The 19,792-nt window shown below is 36.8% G+C and overlaps 2 protein-coding genes across 2 annotated transcripts in view; one reads left to right on the top strand and one right to left on the bottom strand.

Annotated features, from left to right (window-relative positions):
• Nucleotides 1–3,746: 3,746 nt before the first annotated feature.
• LOC144970126 (allene oxide synthase-lipoxygenase protein-like) overlaps nucleotides 3,747–19,792 on the bottom strand; it is a 44,643-nt gene continuing 28,597 nt past the window's right edge. Inside the window, exons 11-15 of the mRNA XM_078909374.1 lie at nucleotides 10,973–11,078; nucleotides 9,822–9,919; nucleotides 8,167–8,340; nucleotides 7,176–7,342; nucleotides 3,747–5,387 (exon numbers count right to left, since the gene is read on the bottom strand). Of these exons, the coding sequence (XP_078765500.1) occupies nucleotides 5,273–5,387; nucleotides 7,176–7,342; nucleotides 8,167–8,340; nucleotides 9,822–9,919; nucleotides 10,973–11,078 (660 nt within the window). The 3' untranslated portion in view covers nucleotides 3,747–5,272. The remainder of the gene's footprint in view (nucleotides 5,388–7,175; nucleotides 7,343–8,166; nucleotides 8,341–9,821; nucleotides 9,920–10,972; nucleotides 11,079–19,792) is intronic.
• Nucleotides 11,760–14,498, top strand: LOC144971625 (uncharacterized). Its single transcript, XM_078912698.1, has 2 exons — nucleotides 11,760–12,311; nucleotides 14,047–14,498. Exons 1-2 carry the CDS (start codon nucleotides 11,909–11,911, stop codon nucleotides 14,496–14,498), a joined length of 855 nt encoding a protein of 284 aa, XP_078768824.1. The 5' UTR covers nucleotides 11,760–11,908.

The raw sequence follows: 19,792 nt of genomic DNA, 5'->3' as shown, positions 1-19,792 counted from the left end.
AAATACAGCACCAGTTTGGTGCATCACGGAACAGGTCATTACGGAGCATACTGAGGCAGGTTTGGAAAGGAAACAGCAAACGGATGCTGTATTTATAGACCTATCGGTTCTGGGGTTAGGGGACCATGCATATTGACTCCTGCGACTGAGTTTCTCGTCAGCCAATGTAACAACCTGGTAGACACACGCGAATTGTCTCCGTGCCTGTATGAACTATTGGACTTGGTGATCCAAGGTCTCGTGATGCCCAAGTGCGTTCCATAACATTATTATCACTCCGATGCACCGTGATCAATTTTCTGTTGTAGTTTGACCCACCTCGTCTTCTAAAAATAAGGGGACAATCAATGCATGGTGTTTAAAGCGATCTGCACTGTGCACCTTTCTAATTCAAGTGGCTTTTGGAGAATGTATGGAGGTAGGTGAGAAGCACAGATTACTGCGTGTTCTTTGAATCAACATAGATATGTGAAAATGAGATTTGTCACTGAACCAAATGAATTTTACAAATTGTCATTGCTGTGAGGCAGTAGACAAGTGCTATTCTACGCAGAGCGCCCTTTGTTTGACACTGAACTGAATCATGATGAAAATATTACTGTTTAAGGGTTCCAAAAAGGCTATGAGATAATTGCCATACAGTTAAGACAAAAATGCCCAACATTTGCATTGTTAATGAATGTCTAAAACAGTGCATCGAATTATCTAAAAATGACGAAAAGCTCGCAACGATAAAGTAGGTCATGTTTTTGGGTGCGAAATAAATCATAAAATGGTCGATTTGCTGTATTTGATATCAACCAAATTTTTCATTTCGATTTTATCTGTACAAAATATACACATACTGCGTTTAATGAAAATGGAGTTATTTCAAAATAAAATGGCAAAGTTTTCTTGTTTTTTTCTCCCCTTCTATGATATAAAATATTATATAAACAACTAAATTTATGTTCTTATTTGCAGATCTGATAACCTAGATTGTTATGGGTTCATTTTTGTTATGGAAATACTTTCAAATCAGTGCAAAATGTCCATTAAAACAATATTAAAAGAAGCCCATAATTGCGCTCGGTAATCATGCCTGCAAATATATGCAGAACTTTATATTACAACAGTGCCTGCTCCCTAATTTGTCTCAGCAGAAGTTGCTGTCAGACAAGAATGTACTTAATTGTCATTGAAATTCATAATCATTTTATTGTGTCATTACATATTTAGAATTTCATCCAGCGTCTTCTTTTCCAGTCAGTTACCTATTTCGTTGTTTATTATCATATTTAACTGTGAAAGTTGCTACTGTTTAATACTTATTGAATCGCTGTTTTCTACAAGTATAATCTTAAAACAAAAACGTTCTTTCAACTTTTCTTTCTTTTTAATTAATCTATTTGGTTATTAGTTTATTTATAATTGTATTTGTGTATAAACTTGTTTTTCGCAATCTGTCGATTTATCTATTTAATCTATCTATCTGTTTAAATAAAATCCATGTTATTTTATTTTTAAACACAGCACTAGCTCATTGTGTGGGATCCTCTGACCTCCCATGGTGGGAAGGAGCGAGGACACTTGCCGTTTCTTCTATCCCCCAGATCTGTTGTCCCTTTCCATGTTGCTCTCTGTCTTTGTTCTGAATCGAAATTGTTCAATTTTTTCCCCAGTGTTGTCTTTGTTCTGAATTGAAATTGCTAATTTTTTCCTGGTATTGGCAGGGATCCTTAGCAGGGAGGGAGATAGTCAAATGTATAGTATCTTTTATTTTAGAGATAGTATTTTTTTCGTTGTAAATTATCTCTCTGTTACTATTATGTTCTATTATCATTATTAGTTTTGAACAGTGGATATTGCATATTCTACTTTGTAAACATTTGAGTGTGGGATCCCCTGTGCTTGAATTGGACCTTTCGGTAATGTAAATATTGGCACATTCGTGGATTGATAACGGAATCTTCTGTTCCCTTTTTAAACAAGCCCCCTTTGTCTTCCTTTTCTTCAGTGCTTCAAACTTCATATCCACAAGGTTCCTCTTTCATCTTTCTTTTTACTGGTGCTGTCACGCAAGCGCCCTGAAATCCCTAGAATTAAAAAAAATAACAGACACTAGCTCAGTTTAAAAAATGACCAACAGCTTACAAACTGTAGTTCTAGAATGTGTCTATAATTATTTTTTAAATAGAAAATGGAAGTGAAATTGCAAACATAGATTTAACATAAATCGGTTTAACCAAATAATGTACTCGTATTTGAATGGATGCATATATCCAGTGTAAGGAAAGATTTGAAAAACTATAATGCTTTACATACAGGATGTGATAGCCAGTGTCTCTTCTCACATAGAGCAGATTTAATTAAGACCTGGAATAAATCCCACCATCATAAGTCAGGGCTTAAGCAGACACATACGTGCTTCTCAGGGCTCGTTCCAATTTAACTGAAATCAACGAACTCATCTGCCCATAGTTTCTGTAACGGTTGGCTGTAAGGACAGGGGTTTTCTTAAGGGACAGGAACGGAGATGGTCAGCGCAATGGTAAAGAGGAAGAGATGGAACCGATTGGACATCGATTGAGAAAGGAAAATGGGTTTGATTGTGTTATAGCAATGGGATGGACGCCAGGAGGAAAGAGGAGAATGAAACGCCCAAGAACAACATGGGTCGGAATGGTGGAGAGGGAAATAAATGATGTTGGCATATATACTCTTGGTATCGAGCAAGAACCAAAACAAGGGACCGGAGCAGAAGGAGGGAAACTGTTCAGGCCTTATGCGCATCCTGGCATCGCAATCACCATCATTATCATAATCATCAACATCACCATCGTCGTCGTTATCATCATCATCATCATCATCATCATCATCATGATCATCATCATCGTCGTCGTCATATTATTCTTCACATCCTCCTTCCCCTCCTCCTCCTCCTCCTCCTCCTCCTTCTTCTTCTTCTTCTTCTTCTTCTTCTTCTTCTTCTTCTTCTTCTTCTTCTTCTTCTTCTTCTTCTTCTTCTTCTTCTTCTTCTTATTATTATTATTATTATTATTATTATTATTATTATTATTATTATTATACTACTACTACTACTACTACTACTACTACTACTACTACTACTACTACTACTACTACTACTACTACTACTATTATTATTATTATTATTATTATTATTATTATTATTATATATTATACTTTAAATCTACATTCACTACTAACTACTATTACTACTACTACTACTACTACTACTTTCTTATTATCATTATTACCACCGCCACACTAACCACGATCATCATCATCATCATCATCATCATCATCATCATCACCTTCATCATCATCATCATCATCATCATCATCATCATCATCATCATAATCGTCATCGTCGTCGTAGTCGTCGTCATCATCACCATCATCATCATTGTCATTATCATCATCATCATCATCGTCGTTGGCGACGATGTTATCATCAGCATTGTCATCCCGACCCAGATCACATTGACAGAAGACAACAATAACAATATTTTCTTAGTATATTATTTAAATTGAAACAATATCTCATCAAACATTAACGCGTTTCAAAAAATGAATGGGTTTCTCCAAAGTTTGATAATTTTAGAATGCATCCATTTGATTACCGTCATTTGGTACACAAAACACTCCCTCACATTAAAAATAAAAATTAGACTTGGTTAGCTATAATAAAAAAAAGAAAAACCAAGAAGGGTGGAACTAAATATGACAACAAGTATAACAAAGAATATATTTTGATTTTTATTTGTCAATAAAAGCATTGTATATTTGCCTCTAATATTACAAATAAAGGTTTTTCATGATACAATCAACTTTGAAAATGTGCACATTATAATTATAAAGCATAGAATTGTATCGATAATTAAATAAAAACGCCGCTCAGTGTTAACTAATGAAAATGGTGCTGCTCGAAGCTCGAAGGAAAAAATAATAAGGATAAGTATTGAATTTTAAACTTCAATTTATTAGACGAAGACAGATACTTTGGACGTTTCGGGTTTTCCCTTTATCAACCTAAAAGATGCTGGTAGGGAATTGCAACATTGAGGATAGTCAAATTGAAACGATTGAGTGCCAACATTACGAAGTATCTTTGGCCTCACTAATTTGAGCTTGTCATCACTCGATCTGATCTCAGGGTTCTTTAAAAGATTGTTAATATACAAAGGTAAAGATTTATAAATCAGGGTAGCAATATTTTGTCAGCAAGGAGCCAATGATGTTCTCAAAGGAGGCAGGTTGCTTAGGAGAGTTTAGGTTGTTTTAAAACAAACCTAGCAGTATTATTCTGTACAACTTGAAGGCTATCTGTTTATTCTTTTGTCACTTTCACAAATAATGAATTTTGCAATAGGCTAACTCCGAAAGTACAAAGAAATTTATCAAAACTTCTGGGATAAGGTTTCTAATTTTACTTATTCTTTTGATCTTAAGGTATATTGTTTTTATAATATGATTGACCTGACTGGACATTGAAAGATCAGCGTCAATCAACACTCCAAGATTTTTTGTGCTATCAGAAAAAGAAATCAAGTGTTCCGCGAAAGAAAATTTTGAGACTAGAAAATAAGAAGCCATCACTTTGAAACAATGAGATCATACAATTTATTATTCAGTCCTCCGAAAGACTGGGTTTACACTTTCAATGAGATAGGAACTAGTTTTTGATCATACTTTCCTTCCCTATTGCTTTTAAATAGACACTTACATCTCGTTCTTAACACCAGTATTTACATAATAGACTTAATTACATGATTTAGAAAGGGGTAACTATAAAACATTAAAAACATCCGAGGTGTTCAGGGTAAAATCACAGATGTCAACTTTTTGGAATTTTTGTGATTAGCCCCCAACCATTGTGTGATGTCAAAAATCTGAGCTTTCCCTTTATAATTAGAACAGCGGAAAGCCTTCAACTGCAACCACATAGTTTAAATGTTGGCTGTTTTTTTTTTCCCATTGTTCTATTTATGGAGGGAAGGTTTTGGACCCCAGACATCACTCAAGTGGGCAGTCACAGGGGTTACAAAAAGTGGACATCTGAGTATTTTTTCTCATGTCCTCTTCATCAAGCCACCATTTTATGAAATAAGAGAAATATATAAAAGCAAAGATAATCTAGTTTAGTCTCATTGATAAAAGGTATTAAAAGGAGTATATTGAACATTCATATTATAGGACATTTTATCCGGGTATTTTTTTTTTTACTATGTTCAATACACGCTATAAAATCTGATATCTTTACTTTATCTTTTTAAATGCTGATGCTGTTAGGGATATTCTCTGGGATTAAGTCATCATAGTTGTATCCCACTTTCTCGTTCCTTGCCTTGATCTGCTTGGAGATTTTACACAAATCAGCGCGGAACCTAGATGAAGTAGATCGATAGCATTATAGATGGAGAAAGGGTTGCCATAACGATACTTTGATGAAGATGATGAATAAATAATAATAATAATAATAATAATAATAATAATAATAATAATAATGATGATTTACAATATCCATCACTGCCGATATCCAGGTACTCTTTCACATCTGAGTCGAGAGGTCTAATACGTGTTAAGTGTCTGACTCAAGGACACAACGTCGGCATTAAAATTTTCCATGGTCACTGTCACCCATCATGTCGTTGACCAAGCTTAAAATTTCTTGACTTTTGAACAAGACGAGACACCGTACCACTGAGCCACACAGAGTACATTATAAATTATATCACGATAAAATATTAATATTCATAACAGATTTTATTGTAATATATTATGTTATCATCGAATTTGTGTGGTTTTTAACATGCCAGTTCTATATTTGTATATCATACATGATGTGTTGATGTAAAGCGCCAGTGAGCAATTCTACATTGGAACTGGGCGCTATATAAATGCATTATATTATATTATATGGGATGCGTTCAGGAAAATACTCACAACATCTACACAAAACTGTGTGCAACCGTTAACGTTTATGCTCTGATTGATATAATTTAGTGAGACCTAATCACCAACAAGGCTGTCTAAAAAAAAATAACAAAGAGTCGAGTGGCGTCAACTTCATTCCTTCTATACTCCTGTTTGAGGCCTGTGGAACGTAACGATTCCCAATCAAACTGAACGAGATCTAAGGAGAGTGGAAGTGCTGTCTTTACTGTGCGGCTATGTGGTCTAGTGGTATAACACTCGCTTTCGGATCGGAAGTTCCTGGGTTCGAGCCTCTCGCTCGGCGCATAGTTGAGTCCTTGGAAAAGGTTCTTTACTCACATTCTCTCACCGTACTCAGGTGTAAAATGAGTACCTGGCCGTTAACAGCGTTGTCTTTGTCCGAAAAATTGTAATATCGCCTAACAGGCGTAATGTCCCGTCCTACATGTTAAATGTTGCTGTTGACCAGGGACCCATTGTAAAGCGCTTTGAGCACATTTAGTGGATATAGCGCTATAGATAGTATGCGCTTGGCTAAGAAGCTCATAACATTGCCATCCGGAAGTATAACGGACCAACACATAAAACGGTGTGTTACCATGATCGTTTATAGTCATGTTAACAAAGTTCAGTGAGCATTACTCATAAACGCGGATGGCAAAAAACAATAACAAAGACCTGAGTGACGTCATCTTTGAACTATCTATAAAGCTCAATTTTTTTATTTTTTTTTACTTATCAGTGAAATTGATATCTTGGCTGCAAGTGTCGCGGTATATTGTATTAAAATGGCAAATTAAGAAATTAAGGAGTAGGCACCGGCGTAAGAAAACGAACTGAACAAGTGTGTATGAAAGGTGCCAGACAAAGTAAGAAAGAAAAATACAAGAAAAATACCTATCCCAAAAAATCAGTCGACCTCGACTGAGGATCGAACCTCAGACCTTCTGATTACCGGTCAGACGTACTAACATTACACATTACATTGTAATGGTACCAGTTTTTAAAAAGAATAAAAATTGTACTTTCGCGACAAGGTCTTCTTAATAATACTAATCGTTTAGGTAAAATATTCACAACATCTACCAGCCAGATACAACGTATCAACACAAAAAACTGTGCGTTTGCTATCTGATCGATATAATTTAGTGAGAACTAATCACTAAAATGGCTGTCTAAAAACAAAAACAACAAAGAGTTGAGTGAAGTCAGTTTCGTTCCTTCTATTGACTACTTACTCTTCAACAACTGTTTTCGCCTTAGGATCAGCGATGTAGTCCACCTCAAAATCCCCTAAACTGTTGGTTCCCTTCTTACTCAAGATAGTGGTGACCACCAAGATGTCCTTAGTCATTTCAGATAGTGCCAGGGATTTACACATCTCCTTTTCAGTATATCTGGCATCCTGAAATTAACAAAATAAACAAATAAATTAATTTTAAAAAGTTCAGGTACTACGAACTAAAAAAAACCCCGAAAAAACAAACAAACAAGCAAAGTAAAAAAAACAAAACACAAAAAACTTGTGCATTTATAAAGAGTAACATCAACTGAACGTGCTCAAAACGCTTTACAATGGGTCCCTAGCCAACGGCCAACAGCAACATTTAACATATTATAGAACTAGACATAATGCCTGTTAGGCGATGTTTTTATTTCTTTTTTGACAGAGAAGCGATGTTGATGATTGCTCTCATAATTTTACACTTGAGTACGGTAGAAGACTGTGAGTAAAGAGCCTTTTCCAGGGCTCAACTATGCACCGCTCAAAGTGGGACTCGAACCCTGGACCTTCTGGTCCCAACGTGAGTATCATATCACAAGCTCACAGAGCCACATAACCAAATAGTTGATATTTTTTAAATTTTACTTATAATATAGTCCATTAATTTGGTAAGTAAGTGTGAACAATGTAAGAGAGTAAGAAATTTGAAAAAAAACAAACTAGGGAGCAGGCACCGGTGTAGTAAGATAAAGATCTGAACAAGAGTGTATGTAAGAGGTGCCAGACAAAGCAAGAAAGACAAATACAAGAAAAGAAAAAACATCCCAAAAATCAGTCTGCCTCGACTGGGGATGGAACCTCAGACCTTCTGATTACCGGTCAGACGTATTACCATTTACACCACCGAAGCTTCCTGGATGTTGTTGGGTTTTTTTTTCTTCTGTTATGTAGTTGCAATAATTTTTTTTATTTTTTTATTTTTTTATTTTTTTTTTTTTTTTTACCTTGGAACTTGGAGGTTTTTGTCTCAAATTGGTAGGGTAGTTAGGCGGGAAGGCGTATTCGTCGTACTGTCCAAAGTTGGCCGAGGCGTGTGCACAACTACATACGAAGATGATTGATGTAATTATGTCTACAAGGTCATGGTTGCACGTCAGTGCGCCATTGCCCGGAACTCCCTGGAATTGGAAGAAAGAAGAGAAAAAAAATAACTCATTGAAGACCTCTCTCTCTCTCTCTCTCTCTCTCTCTCTCTCTCTCTCTCTCTCTCTCTCTCTCTCTCACTATCTCTCTCTTTTTCTTCCTCCTTCTCTCTCTCTTTTTATCTTTGTCCCCCTCTCTCTCTTCTCTCTCCCCCCCTTTCTTTATCTTTCTCCCCCCCTCTCTCTCTCTTTTTTTTCTCTCTCTCTCTTTCTCTCTCTCTCTCTCTTTCTCTCTCTCTCTTCTTCTCTCATTATCTCTCTCTTTCTCTTTCTCTCTCTCTCTTATCTTTGTCCCCCCCCCCCCTCTCTCTCTCTTCTCTCTCTCCCCCTTTCTTTATCTTTCTCCCCCCCTCTCCCTCTCTCTTCTTTCTCTCTCTCTCTCTCTCTCTCTCTCTCTCTCTCTCTCTCTTTTTACCTCTGTGTGTTCCGGCAATTTATTATTGTTATGACAAATTTTAATGTTTGGTATCAAATTGTGATGGAACGTTTTTCTTTTTTTCTTTTAAAGGTAAAAGGGAAATGGTTGAATGAGCAATAACAAATGATGATGGTGATGATGATGATAATGCTGCTGCTGCTGCTGCTGCTGATGATGATGATGATGATGATGATGATGATGATGATGATGATGATGATGATGATGATGATGATGATGATCGTGGGGCTATGTGGTCTAGTGGTATGACACTCGTTTAAGGATCAGAAGGTCCTGGGTTCGAGCCTCGCTCGGCGCATAGTTGAGTCCTTGGAGAGTGCTCTTTATTCACATTCTTTCACCGTACTTAGGTGTAAAATTATTACCTGGCCGGTGACAGCGTTGTCTCTGTCCGAAAATTGTAACATCGCCTAACAGGCGTCATGATCATGTCCCGTCCTAAATGTTAAACGTTGTTGGCCAGGGACCCCTTGTAAAGTGCCTTGAACACATTTAGTGGATATTGCGCTATATAAAAAAGCTCAAAACAGCTCAAGCTCATGATGATGATGATGATGATGATGATGATGATGATGATGACGACGACGACGACGACGAATTTAGATTTTATAATATATTCATTTAATAATAATAATATAGAGAAAAAGGTGCGATCCTAATTTTAGTGGTAACAAATTCACAATTATACGAAACGCGCAGTGACAACCATTCTATACTCGGAATTCCAAATCGCTTTTCCATGATAAAAGATAGATAAAAAGGAATAGGAAAAAATATAAAGAGAATAACGATAGGGAATGAGATTAGGGAAGAGTAGCGTCCCTTGATTGGAAGTCACGAGCGGAAAAGTTATTAGAGAGAGAACGTCATGTTGGTTGTTCGGCATGAGACACTTCACCGAAAGCGAGGACGAGAGAGACGCATGCGCAAAACCATTTTGACGTTCTCTCTGTAAGGTGACGTCCAATCAAGGGACGCTACTCTTCCGCTTATCTCATTCCCTATAAAGATCGTAACCAACCTTGATACCAACTCCCCCTTCAGGATTGTTTCTTTCCTTGACAATTTCCTCTACCCAAGCCTGAATCTCTTCATCTTCCTTCAATATATCCTGGGAAGCTGGAATTCCACATATAGCAATTATTAGTTGGTGGCGGGGGGGGGGGGGGGGGTGTTGTTTGTTGTTATTTTTGTTTGTTTATTTGTTTTGTTTTTATTTTATTTATTTATTTTTTAATTATTTTTTTGGGGTTTATTTTGGTCTTTTTTTGTTTCGTGTGATTGTCTCTTTTTTAAAGGGGGGGGGGGGGGATTCGGGTTTCTTCTCTATTGTTACAAATCTTATAATTCAGGAGCTTCAAAGCCTGTATGCTGACGTGAACAAACAATCCGATCATGTCAACTTCGCTGTGTGCCTTATCTGTTGAAGACTTTAAAACAGTTAGGGATGTTTGCGTTAAAAGAGAGTTTAATAGGCAACTTGAAAGGAAACTTTGTCCATTGGGTCTGCTGAGGAAATAAATGAAGCATTATAAAACGCACTGAGCATGGTGAACCTTTTGAAACAGATCTTGAACATTTAAAGAGCGCAAAATAAATTTAACGTACCCAAAGCGCTTTACAACGGGTCGTAGCAAGAAGAAAAAATAATTAAACTGTAGGACACAACATTACGCCTTTTAGGCGATATTACATTTTTTTAGCGACAGAGACAACGCTGTTAACGACCAGGTACTCACTTACGTATAAATACGCTAATAGAATGTGAATAAAGGACCTTTTCCAAGGACTCAAATATGCGCCGCCCAGAGCAGGGCTCAAACCCTGATCCCTTTGACCCAAAGGGGAGTATCGTACCACAAGAGATAGTTGCCGAGCAAATTACACTGAAAATGGAATTTCATATCATTTTATAAAATAATTGGTTTGTTAATTATGATGGAATTTGTTGAAGATCTAGATTTATAGATAGTATGCGCTTGGCTAAGAAGCTCATAACATTGCCATCCAGAACTATAACGAACCAACACACAAAACTGTGTGTAACATTGGACTTTTATAGTCTAGTTGATACAGTTTAGTGAGAATCACTCACAAACGCGGATGGCAAAATACAATAACAAAGGCTTGAGTGACGTCATCTTCGTTCTATCTATATAGTTATACACTTACAATAATAAATGTTCACATAGGACGAGACGTATTTCCTGATGGTTTTGAACAACACAAGTGCATCGTCTCGCCAGTAGAAGTTTGGCAAGGCTTCGGAGTCCTCAATCTAAGACAGAAAATAGGAGCGGAAAAAAAAGATGGCATCATATTATAAGGTATTTATGGTAAAAGAAGATTTGCTAATTATAGTTGAAACAGAAATGTTTATATCATAATAGTTGATTACTTATGGTAAGAAACAAACAAATAAAACAAATCAAGAGAGCGAGAGAGAGAGAGAGAGAGAGAGAGAGAGAGAGATTGAGAGAGAGTCGGGGAGAACTAAAGGTAGAAAGAGAAAGAGAGAGAGAGAGAGAGAGATACATACATACATACATACATACATACATACATACATACATACATACATACATACATACATACATACATACATACATACATACATACATACATACATACATACATACATACACACACACACACATATATATATATATATATATATATATATATATATATGAAGAGTTTTTTTCCAAAATGCGACATACGCCATTTTCAGGGATTGAGAGAAGCGGCTCAGATTCACTTCATGGGTGATAAAGCTTTGCCCTTTCAAAAATATTTCCGTCCAAATCGCGACATAACTTTAATTAAACGTGTATTTAATTCTACTTTTTTTCCAAAACGAGATATAGGACTGCAATGTTTTATTCCAAAATGAGACATAACCAGAGCCAATCAAAGACCGTGAATGGTGTTAATATTGACCAGTCGTAATTCGTTATGTTTTTGGCTCGGAACTGGTATCATGGATGCGCCCATTGGCGTAGACCGTAGATAATAGATAACCATTCACTCGTTCAACTTCGTACCGCTAACACCATTAACATACATTTTTAACCGCTCCTAACTTCGACTATTCAATTTTGAGAGACAATGGAAGTTTTTGATAACATAAACGAAACTGCACAGCGGACAGACCGAGGGAGGAAAAGGAAAGAAACAGCTAGGGCATACAAGACAGTAGGCAAGATGAGACGGGCCAATGGAGGCTACATTCCGACTGTTTCTTGCAACCACGTTTCAACTCCTTTGTGTTGTGCAGATCAGCTGAAGCCAGAGTCACTCGTCCAAATGTTCGAGACATTTTGCTCCCAGAGCAGCCATGCTGACCAAAACAGCATGTTGATATCCTTGATGGACGTGTCAGCTCCTTCAAGGGCCAGGATCGATGAAACAGAGAGGAAAAGAGGCCGTGATGTTACCATCAAATACAATGTGGTCACCTCAACAAGCGGGAGATTGCCTGTATGCAAAGCATCCTTCATGTCCATCCTCAGTAAGTTGTCATTTCCTTTTTTATTATAATATTATCGAATTGCAAAGGCTCTCTCATTCAGTTATCTTACTTTGACTTTGATCCGTATCCAACATCAAACACTCTAACTCAACTCTAACCTATTTTTCTTTGTTCTCACTCAACTTGGATCTAGTGCCCACTCTTTCTTCTGTTCCACTGTTTTAATTATTCTTTTTGCTGATTTATTGCCTAGTGCATCACTATTTATGTTATGATAATGATTACGCTATTTTCGTATTGATCACTTAGACTTAGTCTAAGTTAAAGTGAAAGTAGAAAGAAAATTAAATAGAGCTTAGGACATGGTAACGTCTTCATTATTTATAATGAACATAGAGTAAAGCCATGTAATGTAGGAAGGTGAGTACTAAGTCCTGCCATCGAGATGAGTGCATTGTTTATAGATAGTATGCAGATGACGTCACTCGGGCCTTTGTTATTGTTTTTGCCATCCGCGTTTGTGAGTTGTTCTCACTAAACTGTATTAACCAGACTATAAAAGTTCATGGTTACACAGAGTTTGTGTGTTGGTCCGTTATACTTCCGGATGGCAATGTTGTGAACTCCTTGGCCAAGCGCATTCTATCTATAAAATACCATAAAAATCATTTCATGGTATGGGGGGGGGGGGGGGGTATACTTTTTTATTGCTGTTGTGAGTGGACATTCACACCACGTGGCATGAATGAATATTTATTTTTATATCTCACCTTGTGTAGTTTGGACCACTGATATGAAGAAGAATCATGTTCATAATAGTAATAGTAGTAGATAAAGATTTTGTTAACAAAAATGAAGTGCTAATAGTAATAGTCTTAATGTTTTCATGATGCTACAGTTTTCAAGGTAATAACTGGTAACAAATTTAGGATTACTTGTTAAAAATTTGTTACAAATTGCGGACAAAAATTAAACAGCACGTTTTGCTAATAAATTAAAGAAATGATGTCGAGGAGAGACAACCAGAAATAAAATCGTGGAGCGACGATCAGAGACCGCAACACTATGCAGAAAGCGATGGAAACTACAGTCGTATTGTGACTAACGTTGAGATTGTAGTCAGAATGAAATAAGCGCTCACAGCTCTATGATTAAAGAGCATTGACAAAGCTATTAAAAAAGCTTTTGAGAGGTCATTGTGAAGTCAAAAATTGTTTATTTTTCTAAAAGTCGCCATTTTTTTTCATAATAAAGTATAAAGATAGACACACATTTAAGGAAGGTAGCATGTGTGCCATATTGCATGAAGATTTGAGGGGACACAATAGCTTATCCTTAACTTAATTAAAATTCCCTTCACAATTGGCATACAGCTTAAGGAGGCTGCTTGGGGGGGGGGGGGGGGGGGGGGGGGGGAGGGTGTCTTTACAGTAAATGAGTACCTAATTTAATTTTCACTTAAGTTTCTGCAGCCCCGTGGCGCAATCCATCATCTCATAGTTCATTGGTTTACTACCTATCTGTGGTTTTAGTCGTTTGTTATTGTCTTTTTTTTTATTGTTTACTTTTTTTTGTTCTCACAAGCTAGATTTTTAAAATGCTTTTTCTGTTTTGAATTTTGATTTTATTATTCGTGTCTAAGGAAAAGTTGTGGGGGATTGAAGCTTGTGTGTGTAGGCATCTATAACATTATAATTTCTCTTGCTTGATACTTTCTTCATATACCCCTTTATCTCAATGTAACATCTTTCCTCTATTTTTTATATCCTTACAGATGTCAAGAAGGATCGTCTCAGTCGTCTTGCAAATAATTTCCTTAAGGAAGGCGCACCGAGAAAAGAGCGTCGCGGTGGCAGCAGACAAACCCCAGAGATGGTTGAGTTTAAAGAGTCAATCGTTTCTCATATTGAAACATTCACGTGCAGAGCCAGCCATTATGCACGTCGTGGAGCTCCTGGACGGAAGTATCTACCCAGTGACATGAATGTTGCCAAGATGCGCCAACTCTTTAATGAGCAGAATCATCGACAGGCTTCCTATGCCTTATATTATTCAATATTTTTGCATCGATTCAATCTGGCTTTTGGGCACCCGGCAAGGATATATGCAGTGATTGTCTGCGATTCCGGATTCAGTTGCGCCAAGATTTACCTGAAGCACAAAAGCGAGCAAAGGCAGTCGCTTTTTTGCTTCATAGGCGACGTGCCAGGAAATTTTATGACTTAATGGACAACGTTGACGATTCATTAACACTATGTTTTGATGTAATGGAGAACCTTGTTCTCCCTAAAACTTCGATTGGACAGGCGTATTATTCACGTCAGCTATATATGTATGTTTTTGCTGTCGTGCGTCATGAAGGACGAGGACAGTCTGTTCCATTAAGGAATGTTTTCCTTTATACGTGGATGGAGACACAGAATAAAAAAGACTCAAATGTCATTGCATCCGCAGTTGAGCATGCTTTAACTGGTTTCGGTGAAAGCTTTCAGGGCAGGAAAGTCAGATTATTTTCTGACTCGTGTTTTGGACAAAACAAAAATTTCAGTATGGTGTCGATGCTGCACTCATTCAGGAAACGACATATTCCAAATAGTTCTATTCAATATTTTTTTCCAATTCGTGGCCACAGTTATCTGCCAGCTGACAGGGTATTCGGACGTATTGAGCAGGACATCAGGAAAAAAGCTCTTATTTTGCTGCCATCCGAATACATTGACATCTTAAAAAGACATGGCACTGTTTTTCAGTATGGAAAGGATTGGTTTGTGAAGGACTATAAAAAAGAAGTGGCGTCGTTTTTAAAGACTCAAAAGGGCTTCAGAGTGAGTGATGCCAGGGTGTTACAATTTAACAATGATAAAGTTGGCTTTAAGTCAGTGTATGAGGGACCATTTTGTGAACATTCGATTCTGAAGAAGGGGAAGCGTTAGGTTGACTTTGTCCCTGAGGTGATTGGAGATATTTCTTGTGTGAAAGAAGAAAAGAAGACGGACGTTTGCAATTTATTGGACAGTCTTGGTGTCAGTAATGATGTCAGGGCACAGTATGATAGTTGGCTCCTATCAACTTCTGTTACAGAGGATCCAGAATCTGATGAAGATTAGATTTACTGTGTTTATATAATTTTTTATTCCCTTTTCCATATTCGTTGTTTTTATGAGTCTTATGCTTTGTGTCCTGTATGGTGTTTTTTTTAATGGCTGTTTACACCAGACCATTTAATTATTCAATCAGTTTTGGTTGGCTTAAGTTTTCCTTTGGGTATTTTTGTCATATTTCATACATTTAATGCCTACCTGTCTGACTACATACTTAAATCTTGTGATTATGTCCCTCTCTGTGGATTGACAGAAGGTCTTTTTTTTTAATGGATTGCTATTCGACACCGAAACTCAGGTGTATCTTTTCACCAGGTTATTCGACACCCAAAGTCTCACATGCGCATGTTGAGAGTTAGCTATCCTCAACAACACGTGAATTTATCAGCACGAAAATTTTGGGTTTTGAATTACGTTCCCTTTTTTTAATTGCTGTTGACACCAGGCTATTCTTTTAAATTTAATTAATCCATCAGTTTTGTTTTCTAGAGTTTTTTTTTTTTTTTATTTTTGGGGGGGGGGGGGGGGGGGGGGGGGGTATTTAGCATAGTATTTTTTTTTCAATCAGTTTTTATTCCCTAAAGTTTCGCATCTTTCATAAATTGTCTATTTACTGTTGGACTTAGAATTCATACATTTTTTTGTTGCTTATTTAACTTTAAGCTGAGCTTTTGATACACCCCAGTTTTAATTCAGCTTACTGGCAATGGAACTGCTTTTCTCCTTATTTGCATGAAGGCAGGGATTTTTTGGCTCTTTTCTATTTTAAAAAGTGGTTTGGATGTGTAGTCATGTTTTCTGCTTAACATTTTTTTTTTATGGGTGGGGGGGGGGGGGATGTTCAGGGGTTTTGTTTGAGAAGTCCCGTATTTTTTGCAAGTACCACACGTTTGATATTGTATCATTTTTAATTTTCAGTAGGATTATTTTTTTTACTTTGGTTTGATTTTCCCCATCATGTAGTTGATGTGGACTTTGACATGTTTTTTATCTGTTTCAAATGTTTTGATGTCATTAAATTTATAAAATATATTTTTGAGTTATTTTTGTTTTCTTTTCATGCACATTGTCTTGTGACTGCATTATGCAATAGAGAATGCTTATGCTGAAGAGGAAACTTACATTGGTGTTCTCATTTATACCCTTCTGTATCTTAATATTAAGAGGAGTGTAAGTGGATTTACTGTTAGTGTATGTTGTATTTTCAGCTTAATCAACTTCCTTTGCATTTAATTGACTGCTGGCTATATTACTTTGGTAGACTCCCAACAGAGTTATAACCAGGAGTCTGGGCTTTTGTGAGGCCTTGCACAGGTTTCGTCTTTCTATTTCTAGTAAATTGTGTTACTATTCACCTACTTTTTCCCCTGGCGCTTATGACCTAAAGAGCCAGTACCCATTAAACATTCATAACCTAACAAGTACCCTGGTGCTTATGACTGAAGGGGTAGGAAGCATTGCAACTGTTAGGATATGACTGCTGTTTCCATCGCTTTCTGTGAGAGTGACTGCGATGCGACTTGAGCTTCTCCAGAAACTCAAGTCGCATCGCAGTTACTGATCTCTTGATGGAACCGACAGTCATATCCTGACAACAGTCGTACGTTAGGTCGACTTGAAATTGGCCCTCACAGTTCACAGTTTGTGGGTTAAATTTCCTAGAGCAATATGGAACAATTAACTACAATACGTATGTTTATGATTGGTCTTGGGTTAATTTTCATCCAGTGACTGTACTTAAACTGGTTATCGAAACTAGTCTGCGGGAGTTGGTTGGGTGCTACTGGTAGGCCCTCCTTTTCTCCCTGATCTATCACTACCATCTTGCTGTTCTGTGCTATATCAGACGATTTTGTGGCATTTCTTGGCTCTTGATAGGACTTTTGTTGAATATTACAAAGCCCTGGCGCTTATAGGACTTAAGAGTGTTGCAAGCGCTGTTAAACATTCCAAAACAAAAACAATTTCCTCCCTCTTCTTGTAGAGGGAACTTAACAGCATAAATTGCTTGCTATCATTTAGCCAGGACTCTAGTCTATGGTAGAGTACAAATTGCTGGATTAGATCCATCTAACCATTTGCTGACTCCAGACTGACAAGGGTCCAGAAAAAAAAACCTATGCTATGCTGTGTCAAACCAGGATGACCAATTTAGCCCTGACAAGTAATTTATATTTTGTCGCTATCTTTTGCCAATAAGCAATTTTTTGTTGCCCCATATTTCCTATGGCTGCTTTACACTGTCATGAGAGTAGATTTCATCTAATGATCAAATAGCTTAGCTTGCATTCTTTGGTTAGAGAAGAAACTTCTGTGTCTGCCCAAGGCATCAAGAATACTGAGAGTTGCCATTAGTGTGTAGGCTTATAGCACATACTTTGCTTGGGTGTAAATCTGTATTTCTGTCTTACTTCACCAACATCTTGAGAGTGACTACATCCATTTTGATCAAAATTGGATATGTCTCACTTTGGCACAAATCTGTTGGGTGGATATGTCTCATTTTGGAGAAAAAGTGAAATTATAAATCATAACAAAGTACATTTTAAAAAAAGATAGATTTAAAAAAAAAATTATGTTCTGATGTTGAGCAAGAGGATAACTGTTTCAATTAATCAAATTATGTAATCTGCGTTGTCTACTGGTCAAAAATTTAAATGTCAAATATCTCAAAACAGGAATTTGACTTATGTCTCACTTTGGAAACAAACTCTTCATATATATATATATTATATATATACAAATATGTCTTTGTGTGAATATATATATATATATATATATATATATATATATATATATATATATATGTGTGTGTGTGTGTGTGTGTGTGTGTGTCTGTGTGTGTGTAAATAGAAAGAAAGAAAGAAAGAAAGAAAGAGAGAGAGAGAGAGAGAGAGAGAGAGAGAGAGAGAGACATAGATAGAGAGAGAGAGAAAGAGAGAGTAAAATCAAGTAATGATAGTAGTGATAGTAAATAATATAAAAAATGATTTATCCTTTTACTCTCTAAACTAAAGAATCATTTTTATCCTGTCAATATTCTTTATTGATGTTAAATTGCAGGGCCCAGCACCCTGAGCACGAGGAATTCGTTTAGTTAGTTACCTATCTAAAACATTAAAAATAATCAGCAAAATTAAAAAAAAAAAACAATAAATATATATATATATATATATATATATATATATATATATATATATATATATATATATTATTTTTAAGCCCCAAAATATAACAATAATCTCTCTCTCTCCCTTTCTCTCTCTCTCTCTCTCTCTCTCTCTCTCTCACTCTCTATCTCTATCTCTCTCTCTCTCTCTCTTTCACACATACACATACACACACAAATACACACACATACACACAAACTGGCCAAAAGGATAACTCAAGGCGGCATGAGTTATTTGTACTGGGCGACGTGTGCATATATGCAGGTCTGGCATTCGAACCCACTTACGGGCCTAGTTTAACACTGTTGTAATGGACAATATTTTGCGTCATTATTTTGAGATTTCCATTACACCAATAAGCCCATTAGGAATTGGGTTATCAGACCTGCAAATAAGTGCACATCGGTACATGTGTCCATCAAGTCTTTGCCTGATTAAAAAAAAAAAACCTTTTATTGTTGGTCCATCTTTCTTTACAGTACAAACGATAACTGTAAATGTCCATCTTGACATGCTAGAATTTTATTAAAATTGAGCTTTTATATAGCGCAATATCCACTAAACGTGCTCAAAGCACCTTACAAGAGGTAGCTGGCCAATAGCAACACTTAACATTTAGGACGAGACATGAAGCCTGTTTGGCGATATTACATTTTTTTTTGACAGAGACAACACTGTAGACGGTCAGGTACTCATTTTACTCCTGAGTTTGGTGAGAGAGTGTGAGTTAAGTGCCTTTTCCCAGGACTCAACTGCGCCGAACGATGCTCGAACCCATGACCTTCCAGTCCGAATCGAGTGTCATACCACAAGACCGCATAGCCGCACATAGATATGCTAGAATTCTATGCTTCATCCCATCTTAATGAATATCCGCCATAGATATTTTTTTTTTCAGTAAGGCGGTGTTCCTTCACATTGGAGACAGACCATTAGCAAATTTCTAATCGACACATTTAGAGACCGATGAATTGGGAGAGATTGACCACAGCTTTCGTAAACTCATAGCCTGACACTGACCAAACAATGACGTCAAAAGGCAAGAAAACAAATCGTGAGTTGTATTCAATAGTTCAACCAATGGAATCACTTGTTTCCTTCCTACGACAACTCACTAGGCGCAACACAAATCTTTAAAATGACATCAAAATATAAGTCCTAGTGGGTCCTTGAGTCAGGCTATGAGTTAACGAGGGCTACGGATTGACCCGAGTTCCTGGCCTCCTGGGTCAGCCGGCATTTCTTCGCA

This window comes from Berghia stephanieae, chromosome 4 (genome assembly GCF_034508935.2).
Source record: "Berghia stephanieae isolate SIO BIC M18660-M18661 chromosome 4, UCSD_Bste_1.3, whole genome shotgun sequence".
NCBI lineage: Eukaryota > Metazoa > Mollusca > Gastropoda > Nudibranchia > Aeolidiidae > Berghia > Berghia stephanieae.
The sequence above is the reverse complement of the archived record's forward strand: the minus strand, read 5'-3'. Positions and strand labels throughout refer to the sequence as shown.